The 26,758-nt window shown below is 43.5% G+C and overlaps 1 protein-coding gene across 2 annotated transcripts in view; it reads right to left on the bottom strand.

The window, feature by feature from the left end:
* LOC126278661 (cell adhesion molecule 2-like) overlaps nt 1–26,758 on the bottom strand; it is a 1,323,224-nt gene that overhangs the window by 934,325 nt on the left and 362,141 nt on the right. The window contains exon 1 of one of the 2 annotated variants that reach the window (XM_049978893.1): nt 13,600–13,862. The exons of the other annotated variant lie outside the window; for it this stretch is intronic. Coding sequence (XP_049834850.1) covers nt 13,600–13,648 — 49 coding nt within the window. The 5' untranslated portion in view covers nt 13,649–13,862. Of the gene's footprint in view, nt 1–13,599; nt 13,863–26,758 lie in introns of those variants that run through there. 2 annotated transcript variants of the gene reach the window in all.

Genomic DNA, 26,758 nt, shown 5'->3' with positions numbered 1-26,758 from the left:
GATGTTTGTAACTAACTTTCACTTTCTGTTGCAAATATACCATTTCCTATGAGGTCAGGTGATTTACCTCACATTTCTACTCTGACATGAAATCAAGAAAAGAAACAATACATTAGTCGAACACTCGTAATTTTTTACTCAATAACGTATGACTAACTTTTGCAAATGTCTCTGCCAAAAGGTTATCTTCATCATTTTGTGCTCCACAGTTGAATAATGCAAATGTTGACAGAAACAGCAATGTATCCCTGCAACGGAAAAGAAGAAATATAATTGGAAAGTAATGAATGTACTAAATTCCGCCGAAAATTAATTGTTCGGAGTCAGGATGACCACAACTAAGATGACGGATTCGATTTTCACTAAATTCTCCTACTGTTGGACAAAACAAAACTCTTCCCTTACCTGATTCGTAATGGTCATTATGCAGCGAAACAATCTTTAGGTTTACGCACAAAATGTTTATTGGACTTAGTGACAAGAAATTTAGACTGTATGTTCGACTTGTGTACACCGCCAATCTCCATATAATGGGGCGCGAATAGTACGCAAATCTAAGCGTCACCGAACCATTCGCTTTCCAAAGCGATTAGAAACTGAAACAGAGAAAAATTCTGTACAAATCACTTCTAACAGGATCTCTCATGAACTAAAAACCTTTAACTGCAACTGAATTCTATGATAATTATTTGCAACAACATAAGTAACCCGGAAAGGTGCTCTTGCTGTAAGGCGGACAGATAAGGGAAGACGATTTCGGGAAGCTGTTCCTGCCTGAATCTTTTTTAAATTGAATAAAATTGTAACAACGTTGACTACAGAATAATACAGACACACTATAGAATCCTTCAAGTATAAAAACACATTAATTAATTACAAAACGACCACAGATGTGTTTCAGGCCAGATTATTACGCCACAACCAGTTTCATTCTAAATGAACGTGTCGAGGTGGTCTGCAGTTCAGACAGACGAAGATTAGGCTGAAAGTCACTATAACACGCACACAATATAATATATACGTAATATATGAAATACAACTCACATCGAAAGTTCATCAATAGTTGTAATATATTTTCACAACGTCGCAAAAATATGGCTATCAGAAACGTATAATCGTCGTACATAACTCTGAAAGGCCCTTTCTGCAACACCATGAACATACAAACACTTCGTCCCACGATTACGTGCAGCGATCATAGCAAAATGCTGCGCTATACTGGACTGTCCAGGTAGGGCCACTCAACGAAAGAAGTGAACATGAAAATATCATGCTTCACTTCTATTGTGTCCGCATATCGACTGTAGTATACCATAATCGTTTCTAACAAAGCTAATCATTTTAAGTGCTAGAGTAATTAATAAATACAGATGGAAGCTCAGGTTAGAGTGAAATGCAACATTACTTAATTCACTATTTACATCAGAAATGAGTAAATGAAGTGTTTCTGCTGTGTTTTACTTGTTCTGCACAACCACATTTATTTATAACGCAATAATAACGTTATTTTCGCAGTTCAAAATGGTTCGGTTCAAGTGGCTCTGAGCACTATGGGACTTAACTTCTGAGGTCATCAGTCCCCTAGAACTTAGAACTAATTAAACCTAACTAATCTAAGGACATCACACACACCCATGCCCGAGGCAGGATTCGAACCTGCGACCGTACCGGTCGCGAGATTCCAGACTGTAGCGCCTAGAACCTCTCGGCCACCCCGGCCGTCTATTTTCGCAGGGATAGGGCTGAAGCACAGCCTGTATTTAATGAGCTGAAGACGACCAATGTTGGCTGAAATCGTATATTTCATTAGAAGTAAATGTGATTGTACCGGACAACTAAATTATTGTAAAAAATAGTCAATCACTGTGCCTTCAACCTCCACAGTAATGTCATCCTTTCCGAAATTTGTTTGAGATGAATGAGTGACTGATGACAGTCAGGTGTGAGATACACGATAAAGTTGTTGAAGTAATTAGCAAAAATCGCATCCAGCCAACGCTTAGTACAACCAGCGACCTATGCCGGCTACGGACTGTCAATCGTTGGGCTACTTTTCTGCCGTAGCGGTAATAACGTATATTCACAAACTTTACTCGTGAATCAGTCTTTGTATTAGTTAAAACCGTATAAAATTCGCTACAGTAGTTCGTGAAATTATACCGAACATACAGGCAGAAAAACGCATCGGGGACTTTGGTTTACGATAAGGAACAAAAACCAAGGAACGAGAAGTAGTATTTACAAGAAGTCGGATCGTCACTAAACTGCAAGTTCCCTGTTCGGTACATCGTACGCGTCGTGTGGGTGAGTTGTCTGGGGTTGGGCAGTGGCATGTGCAAGCCGCTTGCCACGCTTTCCAGCTCAACACGCTGTATTTAATATTGCGCATGTAGGCAAAATAACACCATAAAACAAACTGGGAATGAAAGCTCACTCACGCCACTCTGTATATCAATCTCCTCCCATTCGGGAAAGCTCCTAATAATGACCTCTATTTTACAAGGCAAAACACCGTCATAGCAACACCTCAGTTTACAAATGTAGAAATGTACTGACGATATTTATTAATTACTGGGTAGCTTCCCCCGTTGATTGCAAGAGAAAAGATAGCACTAAAGTCATTCATATCAGTTAAAATAATTAATTAATCAGTGAAATTAGAAATTTTTGGGTATGAGATCAACACAAATACACCTCAAATTACGCAAAAATTAGCGACATCAGTTAGCAGTATGAGATTATTCAAGGTTACTGATTATCTTCATATGCGCCGAAGACCGCTGAAGTATGTATCAGACGACCAGTCTAAGTCTGAGCACTTAAAAATGCTACTAAACTCGGGAAGATTGATTCACAGTTCCTGTAATGAAAACTATGTATGGTAAATAGAAAAACAACACCCACTGCTGAATAATAATGCAAATTGCGAGCTGCACTGAGCAGAAAGCAGCTCAAAAGGAAAATGCGACGCTTATTCAAAATAACCGCACCGAAAATACAAGATGTAGATGGACGCCATTGCATGTGATTGTGTGTGTGCATTCAACACGTTCCCCCACGGACTCGAATACCGAAAACTAAATGTTAGACACCGACTGTGTCATTCACGAAGTTCTGTACCGAAGAGAGGCAGTCATGCAGGGTAGTACCTGCAAGTTTTTCCACAATGGTAATCGAGAATTTCTCCATTCCCTTAAAATACCGAGGAAATAAGGCAATAGGCGGCTGTAGTGCACCCTTAAACTCACTGGAGTTTGGCGGTAGGCAAGGCTTCCGCCGTCATTGTTTTTTTTTTTTTTTTTTTTTTTTTTTTGGGCAACGAGGCAGCTGTTTTGCCATGTTGTGTATGAAAAACCGACAGGAGCTCTTAACATGCATGCTCAAGTGGGAGAGTACATGGCCCAAGCTGGCTTCGCCCACGGCCTCTCAGGATCCTCGCGCCTCTTCGGAAAAACAGTTCGTATTTCCTGCTCATGGACATCAAAACCTGAAGTCCATCCCAGTCTTTCGACCACGGAACACAGTTGTCGTTTCCCGTAATGCTTGCTTCGTGCGCGCACTACAAGCACCCCTGCTGCCAGCTACTAGGTCTACAACTTCGCTTCCGCCGTTTTTCCTAGAAGTTTGAGACTTTATTGGGAAAAACTTACAAATAATTTACGATTCAAAGTATTGGCCATTGTTGGCCATTGATTTGTCCTAGCCTTAGGGCAGCACACGAATCCTGCAGTGTATAAACTGGGCATCTTTTCAGGAGAGCCATGAATCGATCCAATTTTGCACTCGTTCATATGACCGCAAGTGCTAGTCAGCTAGGTCGTGTGTCATAGATCGAGAAAGGTGGCAGTCGGAGGAATATCTGGAGAATACAGCGCGTGCGGTATAACTTCCCATTTCGACGTATCCACGTAGGTTTTCAAAAAATGGTTCAAATGGCTCTGAGCACTATGGGACTCAACTGCTGCGGTCATCAGTCCCCTAGAACTTAGAACTATTTATACCTAACTAAACCTAAGGACATCACACACATCCATGCCCGAGGCAGGATTCGAACCTGCGACCGTAGCAGTCGCACGGTTCCGGACTGCGCGCCTAGAACCGCGAGACAACCGCGGCCGCCAAGTAGGTTTTGACGGTATTTTCGACATGGGGTCGTGCACTGTCATGCTGCAAAATCATTTTTTCATGTCTATCGTTGTAGTGTGGCCGTTTGTCTTTCGGTGCTCGCCTCAGACACATCAATTGCTTTCGATAACGATCTCCTGTGATTATTCCCGTCGGTTGCAGTAGCATCTAAAGCTTTCTCTCTTTCACAAACTTTCCAGTCTTCAACGAAAAAATTACCATTCTTGAATCATGTAAACCATTTCCTGCGAAGTTTTGTCACTAACAGGCGTCTCATAATAGGTCTTACCAAGCTTTTTATGAGCGTCAACAGCAGATTACTTCATATCAAAGCAGAAAATTAAAAAGCTCCCGCAGATGACGAGAATTGGGCTCATAAGTTGACGTATTCGGTCGAGAATAACTTTATGATGCAATTAAAAATCGACTGAAATTTTGATGGCGTTATGTTCTCAAATCCCTAAGCTTATTGTATGACACTTACGACGAAATACTTGCACCACTAATTTCCATCACTGCCGTCTATTGCAAAACCGCGGAAGCAAAGTTGTAGACCTAATACTTTAGATTCGCACCAACAGCGGAGAAATTCTCATCTGAAGTTCCAAACTTAACAGATATTAAGCCTTTTCGCAGGTAAGTTACACATAATACTACAGCAGTCAGTTTATAAGCTGTCGCAAAAAGAACATGTGACCAACAGTTACGTCGCAACACATGTAAAACAGGTACTGTTGTTAGACAAACTTATGATGTAACAACCAAACAAAAAAACTTTTAGTCTGGCCCGGAAAATATTTACAATTCTACTGTCGTAGGACTGATCCCTGATAATGAAAATCATAAAAGAGGCTATAAATGGCCACTATTCACCTCGATGCAGTGCATTTTACCAATCTACGAGACACGAGGAACAGCTCTGCCTGAGGGCAGTAATAAAAGCCTTTTCAGTGTTCTGTTGCAGCTCTTGCTGTATGGGAGGATCATCTGCCTCCGCTTGGTCATTCAATTTGCCCCACAAAAGAAACCTCAGGGAGACAGATCAGTCGGTCGAGGTGGCGAGCAGACTGTACTGCCCGTTGTACTCGCCTCTGCTCACAGAACACCTCATGCACTCGAGACAAGGTTTCAAGGCGGTGTAAGCTGTTGTTCCATCTTGCTGAAAATAACCATACAATCGTTGATCTTCTGATTTGGTCCATACATAGGCTAAACGGTTTCTGCACATACCAGTTAACATTATTTCGTGGAACAATGGTCTTACGATGTGGACACCAGACACTGCTCACCAAAGGCCAATCTCCAATAATGCAACAAATCCTCAAAGTATTGATGGGGATTTTCCGATGCATAGTGAGTTCACGTAACCTGGCAGTCTGAATCTGTTCTCATATCAGAAAGGAAAAACTGAGTCCTGATTCCACTCCCCTCAGAAACTACCAGCAGACCTCAACACGCGAAAGGTCGTGTCAGCACCTTAAACTCTTGCGCAACAGTAAATTTGTGAGGATACAGACGTAGGTCTTTAATCTTTCGCTACTACAGTCTCTTAATTCCAACCTGCGCAGACGAACGCCGTTGAGATTTCGTCGTAGTTTGTCCCATCTTTCCTTCACTCGAGCAATGTTTTCCGATGTTGGAACACCTTTCGTATAGTTACTGTTTTCTAATTCACTGTAGAGCGTCATTTTGCCACTGTGATTTGCACCGCAGATATTGTTAGGGGTTTTCATAGAAAGCTTCCTGTTACATCCGGCCTAGTCACCAAATATGGGGTGTCTAGGAAACTTAGAGAAAGCTTTTCACACTGTTGACTGGAATATTCTCTTTCAAATTCTGAAGATAGCAGGGGTAAAATATAGGGAGCGAAAGGCTATTTACAATTTGTACAGAAACCAGATGGCAATTATAAGAATCGAGGGACATGAAAGGGTAGCAGTGATTGGGAAGAGAGTGAGACAGGGTTGCAGCCTCTCCGCGATGTTATTCAATCTGTATATTGAGCAAGCATTGAAGGAAACAAAAGAAAAATTTGGAGTAGGTATTAAAATCAATGGAGAAGAAATAAAAACTTTGAGGTTCGCCGACGACATTGTGATTCTGTCAGAGGCAGCAAAGAACCTGGGAGAGCAGTTGTACGGAATGGGAGGATATATAATGAACATCAACAAAAGCAAAACGAGGATAATGGAGTGTAGTCGAAGTAAGTCGGGTGATTAGATTAGGAAATGAGACGCTTAAAGCAGTAAAGAAGTTTTTTCTATTTGGGGAGCAAAATAACTAATCACGGGCGAAGTAGAGAGAATATGAAATGTAGACTGGTAATGGTAAGGAAAGCGTTGCTGAAGAAGAGAAATTTGTTAACATCGAGTATATATTTAAGTGGCAGGAAGGCGTTTCTGAAAGTATTTGTGTGGAGTGTAGCCATATATGGAAGTGAAACATGCACGATAAATAGTTCGGACAAGAATAGAAGCTTTAGAAATGTGGTGCTACAGAAGAATGCTGAAGATTAGATGGGTCGATCACATAACTTATGAGAAGGTACTGAATAGGATTGGGGAGAAGAGGAGTTTGTGGCACAATTTGACCAGAAGAAGGGATCGGTTGGTAGGACATGTTCTGAGGCATCAAGGGATCGCCCATTTAGTATTGGAGGGCAGCGTGGAGGGTAAAAATCGTAGAGGGAGACCAAGAGATGAATACACTAAGCAGATTCAGAAGGATGTAGGCTGCTGTAGGTACTGGGAGATGAAGCTTGCACAGGATAGAGTAGCATGGAGAGCTGCATCAAACCAGTCTCAGGACTGAAGACCACAATAACAACATAAGAAACATGCTCTCTCGGATCGCTAGACAACATTCAAACAAATCGTATTAACCCGTTTTATTACAAATGAAAAAGATTACAGTAATTAACTTTGTGATTATGCAGATGTGTCGCAAGCAATGGGCGACCTACGAAATAAACAAGCTTCTTCAATATAAGCAGTTCCCAAGTCGCTGCTATACAAATGCCTAATCTTGAAGCTGCTATTCGACTGGGCCGCGACCACTCGGGCTTGGCGCTTATGTCCTCTTCGCCCAGGGACCGCTGCTGCCGCGTTGTCATCCTGTAGAGGGCTTGTGGCGCACCTCCTCTCACAGCCATCTCTTCTCTCTCGTTCCCCACTGGCGTACCGGCGCTTGACTTTACGCCGTAACAGTTCCAATCTTAAACTCTTCCTCAAGCGGTTTCGCTCCTGTTTTCCACGGACTGTGCTTTGCGTAACACTCTACAATTAACAAGCGCTGTTATATCATGAGCATGTTTTGTTGCATTCAACTGTTCACTACACACGTCTGCTCCTTTCATTCACTCAAACGTAATAACACAGCGAAGTACTCGGGACAAAGGATGTGGGTAGCGCCAATGTGTGACAGTACTTCATTGATGGACACAAATCACGGCTTCCATCATTGTCTGTGCTCGGTAGTTCTGCGTAGACTCAGTTCAGAGCCAGACTCAAATACCGGGTGTTCAAAATGTCAGTTTCAATTTGAAAACTGAATAAATCACGGAATAATGTAGATAGAGAGGTACAAATTGACACACATGCTTGGAATGACATGGGGTTTTATTAGAAGCAAAAAAAAAAAAAAAAAAAAAAAAAAAAAAAAAAAAAAAAAAAAAAAAAACGAAAGTTCACAAAATGTCCGACAGATGGCGCTTCATCTGATCAGAATATCAATAATTAGCAAAGCAAAGATGATGTTCTTTACAGGAAATGCTCAATATGTCCACCATCATTCCTCAACAATAGCTGTTGTCGAGGAATTATGTTGTGAACAGCACTGTAAAGCATGTCCGGGATTGGCGCCAGATGTTGTCTTTCAGCATCCCTTGCAACTACAGGTGACCCCAAAGTCAATAATCGCACAAACTGAGGTGTGAAGACCTGGGAGGCCAAGCATGACGACAGTGGCGGCTGAGCACACGATCATCACCAAACGACGCGCGCAAGAGATCTTTCATGCGTCTAGCCTTGTTTTTGGTTCTAACAATGCCCCATGTCATTCCAAGCATGTGTGTCAATTTTTACCTCTCTACCTACATTATTCCGTGGTTTATTAAGGTTTCAAGTTTATACTGACTTTTTGATCATCCGGAATTTTCCTGGTCAGTTTCATTTTGCCCACGTAAAACATCCAATTACTCAATAAGATAGATTCACTCATATCGTTAACAACAAAGGTAGATCAGAAACAGTTGTGTGTAGTATAATGTAAACAGTACTTGAGATCGTACAACATGGTTGTGACTGATGTACAAAACTGATTACCAAATAGAGTAACATAAGCGCGTGTAAAACACTTGGATCTCTACACAGGATAGGTTGAGTGATCTGCAGTTAACAAGAATAAAACTAAGTTGCGTTAAACTTCCTAAGGTATGTTAAGCAAGGACGCTGCAGAACTCTAATTCAAATAGTATGAGAAACTACTGGTATACAAAGAACTCTAAAATACAGCACAAAACTTGAGTAGTTTATCCCCAGGACATACTAGAATAATTTTAATTTTATGTATACCAAGTCAGCTGCAAAGAACATTAAGTACATAAATTGCATCACCATTACATGGTAACAAAATAAGCGTATTCACTAACTGCTATAAAAAAAACTACATGTGAGCTAAAATAAATGTCTAATACACTACCGGCCATTAAAATTGCTACACCACGAAGATGACGTGCTACAGACGCGTAATTTAACCGACAGGAAGAAGATGCTGTGATATGCAAGTGATTAGCTTTTCAGAACATTCACACAAGGTCCAGTGGCGACACCTACAATGTGCCGACATGAGGAAGGTTCCCAACCAATTTCTCATACACAAACAGCAGTTGACCGGCGTTGCCTGGTGAAACGTTGTAGAGATGCCTCGCGTAAGGAGGAGAAATGCGTACCATCACGTTTCCGACTTTGGTAGAGGTCAGATTGTAGCCCATCGCGATGGCGATTTATCGCATAGCGACATTGCTGGTCGCGTTGGTCGAGATCCAATGACTGTTAGCAGAACATGGAATCAGTGGGTTCAGGAGGGTAATACGGAACGCCGTGCTGGGTCCCAACGACCTCGTAACATTAGCAGTCGGGATGACAGGCATCTTAGCCGCATCGCTGTAACGGATCATGCAGCCACGTCTCGATCCCTGAGTCAACAGATGGGGACGTTTGCAAGACAACAACCATCTGCACAAACAGTTCGACGACGTTTGCAGCAGCATGGAGACCATGCCTGCGGTTACCCTTGACGCTGCATCACAGACAGGAGCGCTTGCGATGGTGTACTCAACGACGAACCTGGGTGCACAAATGGCAAAGAGTCATCTTTTCGGATGAATCCAGGTTCTGTTTACAGCATCATGATGGTCGCATCCGTGTTTGTCGACATCGTGGTGAACGCACACTGGAAGCGTGTATTCGTTATCGCCATACTGGAGTATCACCCGACGTGATGGCATTGGGTGCCATTGGTTACACGTCTCGGTCACCTCCTGTTCGCATTGACGCCACTTTGAACAGTGGACGTTACACTTCCGATATGTTACGACCCGTGGCTCTACCCTTCATTCGATCCCTGCCAACCCCTACATTTCAGCTGGATAATGCACGACCGCATGTTGCAGGTCCTGTACGGGCCTTTCTGGATACAGAAAATGTTCGACTGCTGCACTGGCCAGCGCATTTTCCAGACGTCTCACCAATTGAAAAAGTCTGCTCAATGGTGGCCGAGCAACTGGCTCGTCACAATACGCCAGTCATTACTCTTGATGAACTGTGGTATTGTGTTGAAGCTGCATGGGCAGCTGTATCTGTAACGCCATCCAAGCTCTCTTTGACTCAATGCCCATGCGTATCAAGGCCGTTATTACGGCCAGAGATGGTTGTTCTGGGTACTAATTTCTCAGGATCTATGCACCCAAACTGCGTGAAAATGTAATCACATGTCAGTTCTAGTATAATATATTTGTCCAATGAATACCCATTTATCATCTGCATTTCTTTTTGGTGTAGCATTTTTAATGGCCAGTAGTGTAGTACGCGACCAAGAACGCTGCACAGGTGATGAAGGTTCTGTTACCCCCGAATTGGTGAAATGGCGAGAACCAAGTGACCTACAGTTGCTTCTTAAACTCCTCGGACATAATATCGATTAGAATGAACGTAGACGTTTATATCCTGCTATAAAAGATCCTACATTTTTCGTCTTAATATCCATTGTGCATTTGAATGGACTGTATGTTGCAACCTTCTAATGGGAGAAACGCTGACTAGGATCACTTTGAGCCAAGTAGTGACTTTGCTGGCATCGAGCTACCATGGCACTTGACTGTTCCTTCATAATTGGCTATTTCTCGAAATTTATGTCTTGAAAATATCTACGTATTGGAGACAATATCTAAAAGTGTCGTTTATATGGCTCAGCAGTAATACGTTTTGGTAGTACTGTATATTTCTTTAATTATGGTGATGAAATAGTAGTCGCCGCTGAAATGGACTCTTGTACTTTTTCTAGCACTAATTCCTAGGCTAAGTATTGATCATCTTCTCTAATTTCCCACACATTTCCTGTTGTGATTTTTGCTAATTGACTTTATGTGATGCATTATTGTTCAGTTTTGTAAACAAAGTAGGTAGTATGTTAATACAATGATCTTCAATGAAGAATATCTAAAGCAGAACATCTGGCAGCACACAAGATTTTGAACAAATTTAGGACGTGGGATCGTTGACCGGACGGTGAGACAAGACAAGCTAATTTCCACCGTAAAACATCGTACGTAATACCAGCCATAAGTGCATCGAGCAACGTAAAGAAGCAGCCTATGGATCAATGTAAACAATGCTCGAAGAACGATGGGAGATATAGTCAAGTTATTTGTCTAGCAGTAATTGGCGACCACATTAAAAATACAAGTCGCACAGACCTGACACAGTATAATGAGTTAATACAGAATCTGTACCAGAACCTGAAAGTGGAATGTAAAAATTAGATTTCACTTCGTTGACCTGGGATATGGAAGTAGCTTGATTCAGTACAGGATTGACCGAATTGAGAATGATGAACCAAAGGGACTATCCAGCAGTATCGTGATTTGCAACGAAGAGATGTGGAGCATTTGTTAAGTGGTCAAGAAGAAGATACTCTGAAGAAGATGATGACTCAACTCCAAAAAGGTAAAGACTGTTCCCCTGACAATAGCTAGAGATGTAATAACACTGTACAAAAATAACAGAATAAAGGCTCTTTAGCTTCCATCTGTCTAATATCACAGAACATCTGTTTCTCTGAGTACCATCAGAAATAAAACTGTCAATTTATGTCTATTCTTTTAATTTGTATTCAGTGTACGATTCACGTATTATCTGCCACATAAGACAGCGTTTTGTTAAGTAAATTACTAATAAAGTATTTTTTCTTTTACATTTCCCACTTTCTTTTTGATGCTTACTAATATGTCGCCAAGGCCCAGTGTTTATTGTAATGGGCACGCCGGAAAATGGTAAATTGGTATTAAATGTTCTAAAATGTTTGTTAATTCCCTTGTCTTCTGTTTAACAGCTACGTAAAGTCTGTTTCATACAAACTGACGACAATTAACGCCAGCTCTCAGAAGGTTAAGACCATTTCCAAAACTAAATATATTCCAGAAAAGAGAAAAAACAGCATTAATCCAGTTGCTATACAAAAAGAGAGAGAAACAAAATTTTAACAGTTACAGAGAAGTGTTACTTTTATCAGTGGCGTAAAAAACATTATCAAAATGTCTCAGTTGGAGAAACTTTAGAGAAACAACCAGTGTAATAAAAGAGTGTTTTGGAAAAGGGAAAATCCTGCGTAGATGAGATTAGCTTAAAATCAATAATTCGCCATAGCGCTTTAACCAGCAAATCTCTCCAGTAAACAGGGAAATAGTAGACAAAATCTTTACAGAACTTCGTATTAAACCAAAATTAGCAAATATAATTTGCCAGTTCCAACAAATAAGATATCTAAAGTTAAATTAATGGGAGCAGTATCTCAGTCATTTGAAGTAAAAGCATCTGTTAGACAAAGGGATAGATTATCACTTATTGTTTAACTGAGTTTATAAAACGTAACAATCTGTAATTTATAGCTAAATATCACAAAATTGAACCAATGACTATTGGAAGGAAAACAAATGGAATTGAGGTAAACTGGCTGTTATTTGCACACACTATTCAAATACTTCCAAAAAATCTGGCACGTGTAATTACTCAAATAAATATTCTGAAAAAAAAACAGTGAAATGAAATGGGCTCAAAATTTCAGCTAAAGAAAGACAATGACAATTATAAGAGAGCACCTAAATATACAGAACCACAAATATGTCAAACAGAGCGAGTTAGTAAATTCAAATACATTGGAGGCACTATACAGCAGAATGGGCTGAAAAAATTTACAGCAGATGTAAGAATTTAAAAAATGGTAAGAGCATATGTTTTGACAAAAACGGTGGAGCACAATAAATGCATATGTAGAAAAAATTGGAAAAGAAATCGATAATAGAGTGGAGTAAAGAAAAAATAAACATCAAAGAAACGGAAATAAAAGAATGAAATCTTTTTAATAATGAAATACTGAATTTAACAGGCTTTCAAGACAGAAGAAATAAAAAATAGGTTTTTATAGCTCCATCACGTAGATGGAAAAGGGATATCAACAGCCGTAATTCTTCTTAAATTATTTGTTTATTATTTAATGAACCATATTCGACGCTTCATTAGTGTTATCTTCAGACCCATATGCGATAAACAAATAAAGACATTCGAACATCGGTGGACACAGAATAGATAACATAGATATTGAATTGGCGACTTGTACACTCGAAACGCACGACAATCACAATCGACAATCGTGCGTTTGGAGTGTGCACGTTGAACAAATAGAAGCCTACGATATCAAGATCAATTTACAGGGTACCTGATCTATGTGCGCCAATGTTTGGACGTCTCCATTCATTATTTGCATAGGAGCCTGAGTGTTACTATAATGAAATGTCGAAACTGGTTGCTTAAATAATAATAAAAATATTTAAGAAGAATTACAAATATTGGTAAAAAAGAAAAAGACAATATCTGGAGACATGGAGGAGCTGTGGGAAAGCAGAAACCGCCACATAAAGAAGAAAGATTTAAGTCGTAAGGTGCTACTAGTTGGTCAATACGAAAGGAAAAAAAATAGTTGTACAAAAACTTAACCAGAAGCAGTATGTGTGGAAGAAATGTTATTTCTACAGTTTCTGACTTCGTCCGTTCGTCTGGCTAATTATTAAAGTCAAACGATTGAAGTTCGTCAGCAGATATTCAATGATGTGCTATATACTGCATAGGGCAAAGCATAAACGCAGAGGCGAATTATTAGTTGCAAACAGAGTACTATACAAAAGCAATGTTTCTAGCTTACCACTTCTACGCAGTCTTCTGGAAGTTTCATTTGGCTGTTCAGTGTTCATTTTGGTAAGTTGCTACCTCACAAGAAGAGTCTCAGGTTCTTTTTCCGATTTGAGCTTTAAATTGCATAATATGACGTTATGGAGCTTTCTTCATCTTCATTTATTGTTCCAGTCAGAAAACATCAACACTTTACACTCTGACATATAACAAAGCAGAAGTGGTAATATAGTACGGCACTTCTCTGACACAACTCCAAACGCGCCAGAAGTTAGACAAAGATGACCAATGACGTGACTCTCGCAGTACAAAGATATTGCAAGATATCGATATCGATTTATACATTCAGAGAAAGTAATATGTAATTTTATTTTACAATTTTTTCAAATTGTCATAAAATACAGAAATAATACTAACAATAATTGTTTTATTTTATTTCATGACTGTTACTCCTATAATGTAACTTCTGTTCATTTTTGGTACTCTAAAGCTTTTTGCTCTGAAGAGATGGACTGTATCAACCTGTTTCAATTTACAACTTTTCTTGTGTATTTTGTTTATTGTTTATTTTTATACGTCTGTTTCCAAGCTTGGTCTCATGTAATAAAAACTTTCATTTATAATAAAATTTTCTCTTGGCTTTTTTGCCGCTCCACACCATTCGTGCTCTAAAGATGGTGTGTATTGAGTTTTTCCACGTAGTAGCGTAATCAGTTGACAAACTTTTCAGCCTGATCTCATCCATAGCGGCTTGTTAAACTTGTCGTTGTAATACTGACTTTATGAGAGAACCTTTACTTGTTTAAGTTGAGCACTTGAGCTGACATGATTTTATTCCGTCAAAATGTTGGAACACGTGAGGCAATACTGACCTTACGACTTATCTTAGAAGAAAGATTAAGAAAAGGCAAACCTACGTTTCTAGCATTTGTAGACTTAGAGAAAGCTTTTGACAATGTTGACTGGAATACTCTTTTTCAAATTCTAAAGGTGGCAGGGGTAAAATACAGGGAGCGAAAGGCTATTTATAATTTGTACAGAAACCAGATGGCAGTAATAAGAGTCGAGGGGCATGAAAGAGAAGCAGTGGTTGGGAAAGGAGTGAGACAGGGTTGTAGCCTCTCCCCGATGTTATTCAATCTGTATATTGAGCAAGCAGTAAAGGAAACAAAAGAAAAATTTGGAGTAGGTATTAAAATTCATGGAGACGAAGTAAAAACTTTGAGGTTCGCCGATGACATTGTAATTCTGTCAGAGACGGCAAAGGACTTGGAAGAGCAGTTGAACGGAATGGACAGTGTCTTGAAAGGAGGATATAAGATGAACATTAACAAAAGCAAAACGAGGATAATGGAATGTAGTCAAATTAAATCGGGTGATGCTGAGGGAATTAGATTAGGAAATGAGACACTTAAAGTAGTAAAGGAGTTTTGCTATTTAGGAAGTAAAATAACTGATGATGGTCGAAGTAGAGAGGATATAAAATGTAGACTGGCAATGGCAAGGAAAGCGTTTCAGAAGAAGAGAAATTTGTTAACATCGAATATAGATTTATGTATCAGGAAGTCGTTTCTGAAAGTATTTGTTTGGAGTGTAGCCATGTATGGAAGTGAAACATGGACGATAACTAGTTTGGACAAGAAGAGAATAGAAGCTTTCGAAATGTGGTGCTACAGAAGAATACTGAAGATAAGGTGGATAGATCACGTAACTAATGAGGAGGTATTGAATAGGATTGGGGAGAAGAGAAGTTTGTGGCACAACTTGACTAGAAGAAGGGATCGGTTGGTAGGACATGTTTTGAAGCACCGAGGGATCACCAATTTAGTATTGGAGGGCAGCGTGGAGGGTAAAAATCGTAGAGGGAGACCGAGAGATGAGTACACTAAGCAGATTCAGAAGGATGTAGGTTGCAGTAGGTACTGGGAGATGAAGCAGCTTGCACAGGATAGAGTAGCATGGAGAGCTGCATCAAACCAGTCCCAGGACTGAAGACAACAACAAACAACAATGTGAGCCTACATAAGTAATATTTAGGATCTTAGAAATGTTAATCTTCTTATGTTGTTCAAAAATTTGTATACATAACTATAACTTATTCTGATGGAAATAGCCTTAGCCAGTATCGAAACCAGGCCATTACAATAAAATTTGTGCTACTGACTAACATTGAAGCTCCCAACTACCAGCAAACCCATCCCCTGTGAATGCCCAGACCTAGTGGGCCGAGAAGCTACCTGTGAAAGAGGGTGAACGACTGCATCCGGCTCAGACACATCGTCAGCCACAGATAACGCCCGAATTCTGTTCGTCAAACGAACCGGGGAGGCCCTACGATCGGCCCCTCGGAAAGTTTTTCGCTGCCTGCCAGACTTTGGAATGATCTCCCACTCGACCACAGGTGATGGGTCAACCTCAGTGCAGGCAGTACCCGGGGCGGCCACAGCAGTGGACCGATCGGGGGACACGTGGGACGTGCTCGACGTCCCTCGCATCCCCGCTTCCAACCCTCCACGTGATGCTACCTAGCAACAGCCTCAAGCTGTGTGACGGAAGCCAACTCACCCAACAAGGTCACGGTTTTCTAGGGTCAAGCCAGTATGGCCATGAGCCCAGGAGAGGTACTTGCGTCGGTCGCCTCCTGCCGTAGCCCATTAACGAAAAATTTCGCAGCACTGCCCTAAGGGGTACAATCGTCGTAAGTCCCACATTGATTTCTGTGGTTATTTCAGGCAGCGGTGTTGTCTGTTAGCACTGTCAACTCTATGCCAACACCGCTGCTCTTGGTCGTTACGTGCAGACCGCTGGCCACTGCGTTTTCCTTAGTGAGAAGAAATGCCTGAAAATGTATATTCTTGGCACAGTCTTGACACTGTGGAACTTCGAAATGGAACGACCCATTCACGTAGCTTCAAGTGCCGTCCCACGTTTAAAGTCTGTTAGTTCCCGTCGTGTGGTCATAATCAAATGGTTCAAATGGCTCTGAACACTATAGGACTCAACTTCTGAGGTCAACAGTCCCCTAGAACTTAGAACTAATTAAACCTAACTAACCTTGTAACGACCCTTTAGAGAAATTTATGAATGACTGTGATGATAAACTTCTTACATTATTTGCTTTTCAAATAGCTGAGGAAATATGAACATACTCAGACATTACTCTCTTTGCTTATTCCGTCCGCAGCTCGTGGTCGTGCGGTAGCGTTCTCGCTTCCCACGCAGGGGTTCTATTCCCGGCGGGGTCAGGGATTTTCTCTGCCTCGTGATGACTGGGAGTTGTGTGCTGTCCTTAGGTTAGTTAGGTTTAAGTAGTTCTAAGTTCTAGGGGACTGATGACCATAGATGTTAAATCCCATAGTGCTCAGAGCCATTTGAAACATTTACTTATTCTGATCAACACTAAACTGACACACAATATTTTTAGCGCAACGAAATCTGACTTTTAATAATTCCTACAAAAGAATGGCCCTGACTAACAATAACCTATACTTTTCACGAATCACTTACGTCACAAAAATCTTCATTACTCAAACTACTGCAATACAGCGAGCGCCAATACTGCCAGCTAAATAAAAGATTCTAACTACTGAAGTCACTAACTACTGATAGACATAGTTAGCAAATGAAAGATTTTGATAAAGAACAAACAATGTATTTACCTTAATAGTGTTCAAAAGTCATAATATATATAGCACTTCATGACATCCAGTCTTACAAATTTACTGTCTCTGATGGACACACGTCCAGATCATCCACTCTCAAAACTCCGCCATCTCCCTCCCAACATCCACCACTGCTGGCGGCTTACCTCCAACTGCGCAACGCTACGCGCTGTTAACAGCCAACTGCTCAACACTAAAATACCGACTATTTCAACAATGCCCAACAGTCACAGACTGCACACAGCACAGCCAGTGATTTTCATACAGAGCGCTACGTGGCGTTACCAACATAAAACCTAAACAGCCTACTTACAACCTAAGGACATCACACACATCCATGCCCGAGGCAGGATTCGAACCTGCGACCGTAGCGGCCGCGCGGTTCAGGACTGCAGCGCCTAGAACCGATTGGCCGGCATGAAGAGTATTGTGACGAGCCAGTTGCTCGGCCACCATTGACCAGACGTTTCCAATTGGTGAGAGATCTGGAGAATGTGCTGACCAGGGCAGCAGTAGAACCGATTGGCCGGCATGAAGAGTATTGTGACGAGCCAGTTGCTCGGCCACCATTGACCAGACGTTTTCAATTGGTGAGAGATCTGGAGAATGTGCTGACCAGGGCAGCAGTAGAACATGATCAAGCCGCAAACTTTTTCACATGAATCACCACGATACAAATGACAGCTCCGTCCATGAATAGCGCTTTAATACACTCCTGGAAATTGAAATAAGAACACCGTGAATTCATTGTCCCAGGAAGGGGAAACTTTATTGACACATTCCTGGGGTCAGATACAGCACATGGTCACACTGACAGAACCACAGGCACATAGACACAGGCAACAGAGCATGCACAATGTCGGCAATAGTACAGTGTATATCCACCTTTCGCAGCAATGCACGCTGCTATTCTCCCATGGAGACGATCGTAGAGATGCTGGATGTAGTCCTGTGGAACGGCTTGCCATGCCATTTCCACCTGGCGCCTCAGTTGGACCAGCGTTCGTGCTGGACGTGCAGACCGCGTGAGACGACGCTTCATCCAGTTCCAAACATGCTCAATGGGGGCAGATCCGGAGATCTTGCTGGCCAGGGTAGTTGACTTACACCTTCTAGAGCACGTTGGGTGGCACGGGATACATGCGGACGTGCATTCTCCTGTTGGAACAGCAAGTTCCCTTGCCGGTCTAGGAATGGTAGAACTGTGGGTTCGATGACGGTTTGGATGTACCGTGCACTATTCAGTGTCCCCTCGACGATCACCAGAGGTGTACGGCCAGTGTAGGAGATCGCTCCCCACACCATGATGCCGGGTGTTGGCCCTGTGTGTCTCGGTCGTATGCAGTCCTGATTGTGGCGCTCACCTGCACGGCGCCAAACACGCATACGACCATCATTGGCACCAAGGCAGAAGCGACTGTCATCGCTGAAGACGACACGTCTCCATTCGTCCCTCTATTCACGCCTGTCGCGACACCACTGGAGGCGGGCTGCACGATGTTGGGGCGTGAGCGGAAGGCGGCCTAACGGTGTGCGGGACCGTAGCCCAGCTTCATGGAGACGGTTGCGAATGGTCCTCGCCGATACCCCAGGAGCAACAGTGTCCCTTATTTGCTGGGAAGTGGCGGTGCGGTCCCCTACGGCACTGCGTAGGATCCTACGGTCTTGGCGTGCATCCGTGCGTCGCTGCGGTCCGGTCCCAGGTCGACGGGCACGTGCACCTTCCGTCGACCACTGGCGACAACATCGATGTACTGCGGAGACCTCACGCCCCACGTGTTGAGCAATTCGGCGGTACCTCCACCCGGCCTCCCGCATGCCCACTATACGCCCTCGCTCAAAGTCCGTCAACTGCACGTACGGTTCACGTCCACGCTGTCGCGGCATGCTACCAGTGTTAAAGACTGCGATGGAGCTCCGTATGCCACGGCAAACTGGCTGATACTGACGGCGGCGGTGCACAAATGCTGCGCAGCTAGCGCCATTCGACGGCCAACACCGCGGTTCCTGGTGTGTCCGCTGTGCCGTGCGTGTGATCATTGCTTGTACGGCCCTCTCGCAGTGTCCGGAGCAAGTATGGTGGGTCTGACACACCGGTGTCAATGTGTTCTTTTTTCCATTTCCAGGAGTGTACCTTGTGTACGCGATATTGCCGCAATCTGTACATGTGCATATCGCTATGTGTATAACGGCAGGACTGCAAGGAAAGTGGCGTGGCCGAATACCAGTTGCAGGGGTTAGGAGTTCCGGAAGCGGTCCGTGGCACGAGCCGCAAGCACCAGTAGCAGCGGCGGGTGGCCAGTGTCGGGTGGGTGGGGAGCGGTGTGTTGTGACGGCAGCGCCGGGTCCGTCCCGTGTTATGCCAGGCCAGGGCGGCGCGTTGGCGTTAATTAGCGGGCGCGCGATTTACAGAGCAAGTTGTGCTACCTGCCGCCGCTAATGAGATACAGCCAGCTGTTACCACAAGCAATATCCGCCCCGGCCCGGGCCGGCGAGGCCTCGCGCCACCGCCCCGGATAACGAGCGGTCCCGGCCTCTACTCGTAAGGAGCATTGTCCTTATCCTCCCCGCACGCGAGGAACCACCGAAACGGGACAAGCGGGGGAGAAAGATTGCGAAAGAGGCCGGGGCAGAAATGGAAGCGGTGGCAACCCAGCTACATACCGACAGCAAATGCGCAGGTGCAGGTGAAAAATACGCTCCTGGCCATTAAATTGCTACACCAAGAAGAAATTCAGACGATAAACGAGTATTCATTCGACAAATATATTATACTAGAACTGACAAGTGATTACATTTTCAAGAAATTTGGGTGCATAGATCCTGAGAAATCAGAATCCAGAACAACCACCTCTGGCCGTAATAACTTCCTTGATACGCCTGGGCATTGACTCAGAGCTTGCCCTTGCAGCTTCAACATGATACCATAGTTCATCAATAGCAGTTGGTTCAAATGCCACTGAGCACTATGGGACTTAACATCAGGTCATCAGTCCCATAGAACATAGAACTACTTAAACCTAACTAACCAAGAACAGGATTCGAACCTGTGACCGTAGCGGTCGTGCGGTTCCAGACTGAAGCACCTAGAACCGCTAAGCCACACCGGCCGGACGTTTTCAATTGGTGAGAGATCTGGAGAATGTGCTGCCCAGGGCAGCAGTAGAACATTTCCTGTATCCAGAAAGGCCCGTACAGGACGTACAATATGCGGTCGTGCATTATCATCCTGAAATGTAGGGTTTCGGAGGGATAGAATGAAGGGTAGAGCCAAGGGTCGTATCACATCTTAAATGTAACGTCCACTGTTCAAAGTGCCTTCAATGCGAACAAGAGGTGACCGAGACGTGTAACCAAAGGCACCCCATACCATCACGCCAGGTGATACGCCACTATGGCGATGAGGAATACACGTTTCTAATGTGCATTCACCGCGAAGTCACCAAACACGGATGCGACCATCATGATGCTGTAAACAGAACCTGGATTCATCCGAAAATATGAGGTTTTTCCATTCGTGCACCCAGGTCCGTCGTTGAGTACACCATCGCAAGCGCTCCAGTCTGTGATGCAGCGCCAAGGGTAACCGCAGCCATGGTCTCCGAGCTGATAGCCCATGCTGCTGCAAATGTCGTCGAACTGTTCGTGCAGATGGTTTTTGTCTTGCAAACGTCCCCATCTGCTGACTCAGGGATCGAGACGTGGGTGCACGATCCGTTACAGCCATTCGGATAAGATGAGTGTCATCTCGACTGCTAGTGATACGAGGCCGTTGGGATCCAGCACGGCGTTCCGTATTACCCTCCTGAACCCACCGATTCCATATTTTGCTAACAGTCATTGGATCTCGACCAACGCTAGCAGCAATGTCGCGATACGATAAACCGCATTCGCAATAGGCTACAATCCGACCTTCATCAAAGTTGGAAACGTGATGGTACGCATTTCTCCTCCTTAGACGATGCATCACAACAACGCCGGTCAACTGCTGTTTGTGTATGAGAATCTTTCCTTATGTAAGCAAGTTGTAGGTGTCGCCACCGGCGCCAACCTTATGTGAATGCTCTGAAAAGCTAATCATTTGCATATCACAGCATCTTCTTCCTGTCGGTTAAATTTCGCGTCCGTAGCACGTCATCTTCGTGGTATAGCAATTTTAATGGCAGTAGTGTAAATATATCGAAACGCAAAATACAGAAATATGAGGGACGTTCAATAAGTAATGCAACACCTTTTTTTCTGAAAGCAGGTTCGTTTCATTCAGATTTGCACTACATTGTGTCATTCCCCCCTCCCGTTATACAAATCTTCATTTTTCAACATAACCTAGGGCGAACACCCCTGGTCCAGGGGTAGCGTCTTTCATCAATAATCAAAACGTCCTCAGTCCCGGGTTCGACACCCACCACAGCTTAAATCTTGATTAACAATCAGCAATAGTGGGTGAAGACTTCTGGCATAAGAAGTCACCCTCATTCTGGCAACGGCCTTGTCAAAGATGGCGGAGGGGCAAACAAGGGTACAGGGCACTCTCTTGTTTTTGGGGTGCGAAACTACCCCTAAAGGTGGAAGAATCAACAATTATCAACAGCATGAGGAATGCAGAAGGCAGTAGCAACTACTGCATTAAAGGCGCATAGCGTATATCCACAGGACATGTAGCCTGTAACTGAAAAAGTGTCATGATGATCTAAATGGTTCAAATGGCTCTGAGCACTATGGGACTTAAGTTCTCAGATCATCAGTCCCCTAGACTTAGGTTAGTTAGGTTTAAGTAGTTCTAAGGACATTACACACATCCATGGCCGAGGCAGGATTCGAACCTGCGACCGTAGCAGTAGCGCGGTTCCCGACTGGAGCGCCTAGAACCGGTCGGCACATGAAGATCTCTGCATTGACAAAATATATCGGAATAGTCCCCGGTTCGGAATATCGGTACAAGACTTGCAAGGGGGAGGTGACCAAGAGGAAAAGATTCAATAACCAACAGAAGAATAACGTTCTACGAGTGGGAGAATGGAGTGTCAGAAGCATGAACGTGGTAGGTAAGCTATCAAATCCGAAAAGGGGTACGCAGGGGCTCAGTCTAGATACAGTAGGCGTCAGTGAAGTGAAATGTAAGAAGGATTTCTGGTCAGATCAGTATAGGGTGACATCAACAGCAGCAGAAAACGACATAACGGGAGTAGGATTTGTTACGGATAGGAAAGTAGTGCAGAGTGTGTGTTACTGTGTGCATTTCAGTGATAGTATTGTTCTTATCAGTATCGACAGACAAACAAACACTGAGAACGATAGTTCAGGTATACATGTCGTCGTCGCAAACTGAAGATGAAGAGACAGAGAACGTATATGAGGAATTCGAAGGATGATAGAGAACATAAAGCGACATGAAATTCTGATAGTCATAGGGGACTGAAATGCATCTGTAGGGGAAGGAGTAGAAGGAAAGGTTGCAGGAATATGGGCTTCGGACTAGGAATGACGGAGGAGAAGGACTAACTGAGTTATGTAATAAATTTCGGCAAGTAATATCGAATACCCTATTCAAGAATCACAAGAGGGAAATACAGGTAGGTATCAGTTAGATCACATCATGATCAGATAGATATTCCGAAATCAGATACTGGATTGTAAGGCGTACCCAGGAGCAGATACAGATTAAAATCACAATACAATCGTGTCCGGCCCCGGCTTCTGAATGGTCAGCGCGACAGAATGTCAATCCTAAGGTGCCGGGTTCGATTCCCGACTAGGTCGGAGACTTTCTCCGCTCAGGGACTGTATGCCCACATGGTGGTACTACTCTATTCGTGGATACCCGAGCCAGCTTCTTGCGGAATCAATAACTTCCCCTTCAGGCACGTACTGCTTCCTGCGGAGTGCATCCTCCATTGGGGCAAACAGATGGGTGTCGGAAAGTGCGAGATCAGGACTGTAGGGTGGTTGAGTAATAACAGTCCAATTAAGTTTTGTGACCTCCTCTAGGATGCGCAGACTCCTGTGATGCCTTGCGTTGTCATGGAGAAAGAGAGATTCGTTTACAGTTTTGTGAAGGCGAACACGGTGAAGTTGTTCCTTTTGCCTGGGGTAGCACACTACCCGTCATCGTTGCATCATGAAGCAAGACGCCAAACAGAATAACCCCTTCAGTCCCAGAAGACCGTCTCCAAGACTTAACCAGCTGAAGGTCCGGCTTTGAACCACTTCTTCATAGGAGACATGGTGTGGCGCCACTCTGTGGACTGCCATTTTGTTTCCTGTTCGAAGTGACGAACCCACGTTCCCTCGCCTGTGGCTATGTTCACCAAAAAAACTGTCGCTATCAGCCTCGTAACGTGCAAGTAGATGGTTCTTCGTCGCTATTTATGGTTTTTTGTTAGACGGCGAAGAACACACCGGGCGCACACCACTGAGTATCCCAGTTGGTGGACCAGCCGTTCAGCACAACCAACAGATACGTCTGTCGAGCAGCTTGGTGCTCGATTGTGATCCGTCCCTCACTTCGAATGAGCATGTCCTCAGGTTCCAACATTACAGGTGTCACAGAAGTGTACGAGGGAATCGGGCAGGTTTGCACGACCTTACACTATGATGACACACTCCTCGCCCAGTGACACAAAGTTACACTACTGGTCATTAAAATCGCTACACCACGATGATGACGTGCTACAGACGTGAAATTAAGAAGAAGATGCTGTAATACGCAAATGATTAGCTTTTCAGAGCATTCACACAAGGTTCGCGCCAGTGGCGACACCTACAACGCGCAGACATGAGGAAAGTTTCCAACCAATTTCTCATACACAAACAGCAGTCGACCGGCGTTGCATGGTGAAGCGATGTTGTGATGCCTCGTGTAAGGAGGAGAAATGCGTACCATCACGTTTCCGACTTTGTAACCTATCGCGATTGCTGTTTATCGTATCGCGAAATTGCTGCTCGCGTTGGTCGAGGTAAAATGACTGTTAGCAGAATATGGAATCGGTGGGTTCAGGAGGGTAATACGGAACGCCGTGCTGGATCAGGACGGCCTCGTATCACTAGCAGTCGAGATGACAAGCATCTTATCTGAATGGCTGTAACGGATCGATCCCTGACTCAACAGATGGGGACGTTTGCAAGACAACAACCATCTGCACGAACAGTTCGCCGACGTTTGCAGCATCATGGACTATCAGGTCGGAGACCATGGCTGCGGTTACCCTTGACCCTGCATCAGAGACAGGAGCGCTTGCGATGGTGTACTCAACGACGGACCTGGATGCACAAATGGAAAAACCTCATATTTTCGGATGAATCCAGGTTCTGTTTACAGCATCATGATGGTCGCATCCGTGTTTGGTGATTTCGCGGTGAATGCACATTAGAAACGTGTATTCCTCATCGCCATACTGGCGTATCACCCGGCGTGATGGTGTGGGGTGCCACTGGTTACACTTCTCGGTCACCTCTTTTTCGCATTGACGGCACTTTGAACAGAGGACGTTACATGCACATGTGTTAAGATCCGTGGCTCTACCCTTCATTCGATCCCTGTGAATCCCTACATTTCAGCAGGATAATGCACGACCGCATGTTGCAGGTCCTGTACGGGCCTTTCTGGATACAGAAAATGTTCGACTGCTGCCCTGGCCAGCACATTCTCCAGATCTCTCACCAACTGAAAACGTGTGGTCAATGGCGGCAGTGCAAATGAGTCGTCTCAATACGCCAGTCACCACTCTTGATGAACTATGGTATCGTGTTGAAGCTGTAGAGGCAGCATACCTGTACACGCCATCCACGCTCTGTTTGACTCAATGCTCAGGCGTATCAAGGCCGTTGTTACGGCCTGGGGTGGTTGTTCTGGGTACTGATTTCTCAGGATCTATGCACCCAAAATGCGTGAAAATGCAATCACGTGTCAGTTCTAGTATAATATATTCATCCAATGAATACCCATTTACCATCTGCATTTCTTCTTGGTGTAGTCATTGTACTGACCAGTAGTGTATTTTGTTAACTGCCTGGTTTCCGCAGACATTCTCCAGTTGTCTACAAATATCTGCGATGCTCTGGTTTTCCGCCAAAAGAAACTCGATCACAACTGTCTGCTTGAAACGCACCTCGGTTACAGATGGTTGTTTGAAGACTACGTACAGCACCGCCACTAATTAGATCTTCATAAAACTCTAGCGGCTGAAACTGGAATATTCCACAATTTTCCACACCAAATTCCACATTTTTTCGACCGAAATTGGCAGATAAAAAAATGTATGTAGCATTACTTATTGAATGCTCCTCATACAAACAAGGCTACGAAGGAGAAAACAAACCGATAGTATCGGACTACAAAATTCCTGGTCAATGTCTTGAGCACGTCACATTCTGTAACTATTTACCGCTAGCACTAATACAGAAAATCAAGTCTATTCACCACACCTAATTCTGGCGACAAGGGATTTGCACAGAAATGCTAACTGCAGCGTAGACGTTGGAAGAAGAAGTGAACGGATTTTAGTCAAAGGTGTGGCTTATCACCCACTCTTTTTCATATATAAATGGACAACATTTTAAAGAAATGAAGGTTGTCACTAGATCCAGAAATTGAACTATCAGACAGTCTCTATTGCAAATCTCTTTTATTTTCAGACGATGAAATAATGATTCAAGTAAATAATACAGTCACAGAAACTCAATAAATTTTTAAATAATCCACTTACATCTTTTAAAATTTCAGTTAGTAAAATGAAAATTAAGGATTTTAGAGGATATTGTTCCAGACGACAACGTTAGTTTCGACTTTTAAATATTTCTGTAATGGCATAGGTTTTTGTGACACTGAACAAAAACTTGACAAATTCAAACTTGTATGTCGGACCTTTCAATGGACTTTTAAAAATTAAGTTTGGAAAGAAATGAAAATGAAATTTCATTAACTAACGCATTTTTTCAACTTTGCTTTATGGCAGCGAAGCCTGGGCACCGAATCAAAATCGACCGAGTGAAATACAATCTGCAGAAATGAGATTTTCAAGAAGTGCTGAAGGACGTACGGGGAAAGATAGGACACGAAATGAACGTAATAGGAATGAACTAAATACACACTGTCCACATACATTAATGTGACCACATGTCAGAAGCCTGAATAACCACACTCTGTAGCGCGTTCTGCTGCGAGACGTGCAGGAAGAGAGTGAGTGAGGTCCTGCAAAGTACCGACAGAGATGTGGAGCAATTCCGACCGTGGCCAGCATCCACACTGCCAAAACCATGACAAGGACGGCCCAGATTCTCAACCGGGTTTGAATCTGGGGAATATGGTGGCCAGGATAGCGCGGTAAACTCACCGTGGTGCTCTTCGATTCGCCCTCGCAAACTGCAAGCTGTGTGACACATTGCTTCGTCCTGACAGTAGACACCAGCGTGCACAAGTGGCCATGGTCCCCAAGCATAGGTGCGTACTTGTGTTGATCCATTTTGCCTCCAGGAAGACAGGATCTACATATATATCTGCATCATACTCCT

This window comes from Schistocerca gregaria, chromosome 6 (assembly GCF_023897955.1).
Source record: "Schistocerca gregaria isolate iqSchGreg1 chromosome 6, iqSchGreg1.2, whole genome shotgun sequence".
In the NCBI taxonomy this organism is placed as follows: domain Eukaryota; kingdom Metazoa; phylum Arthropoda; class Insecta; order Orthoptera; family Acrididae; genus Schistocerca; species Schistocerca gregaria.
This window is presented reverse-complemented; position numbering and strand designations above follow the sequence as displayed.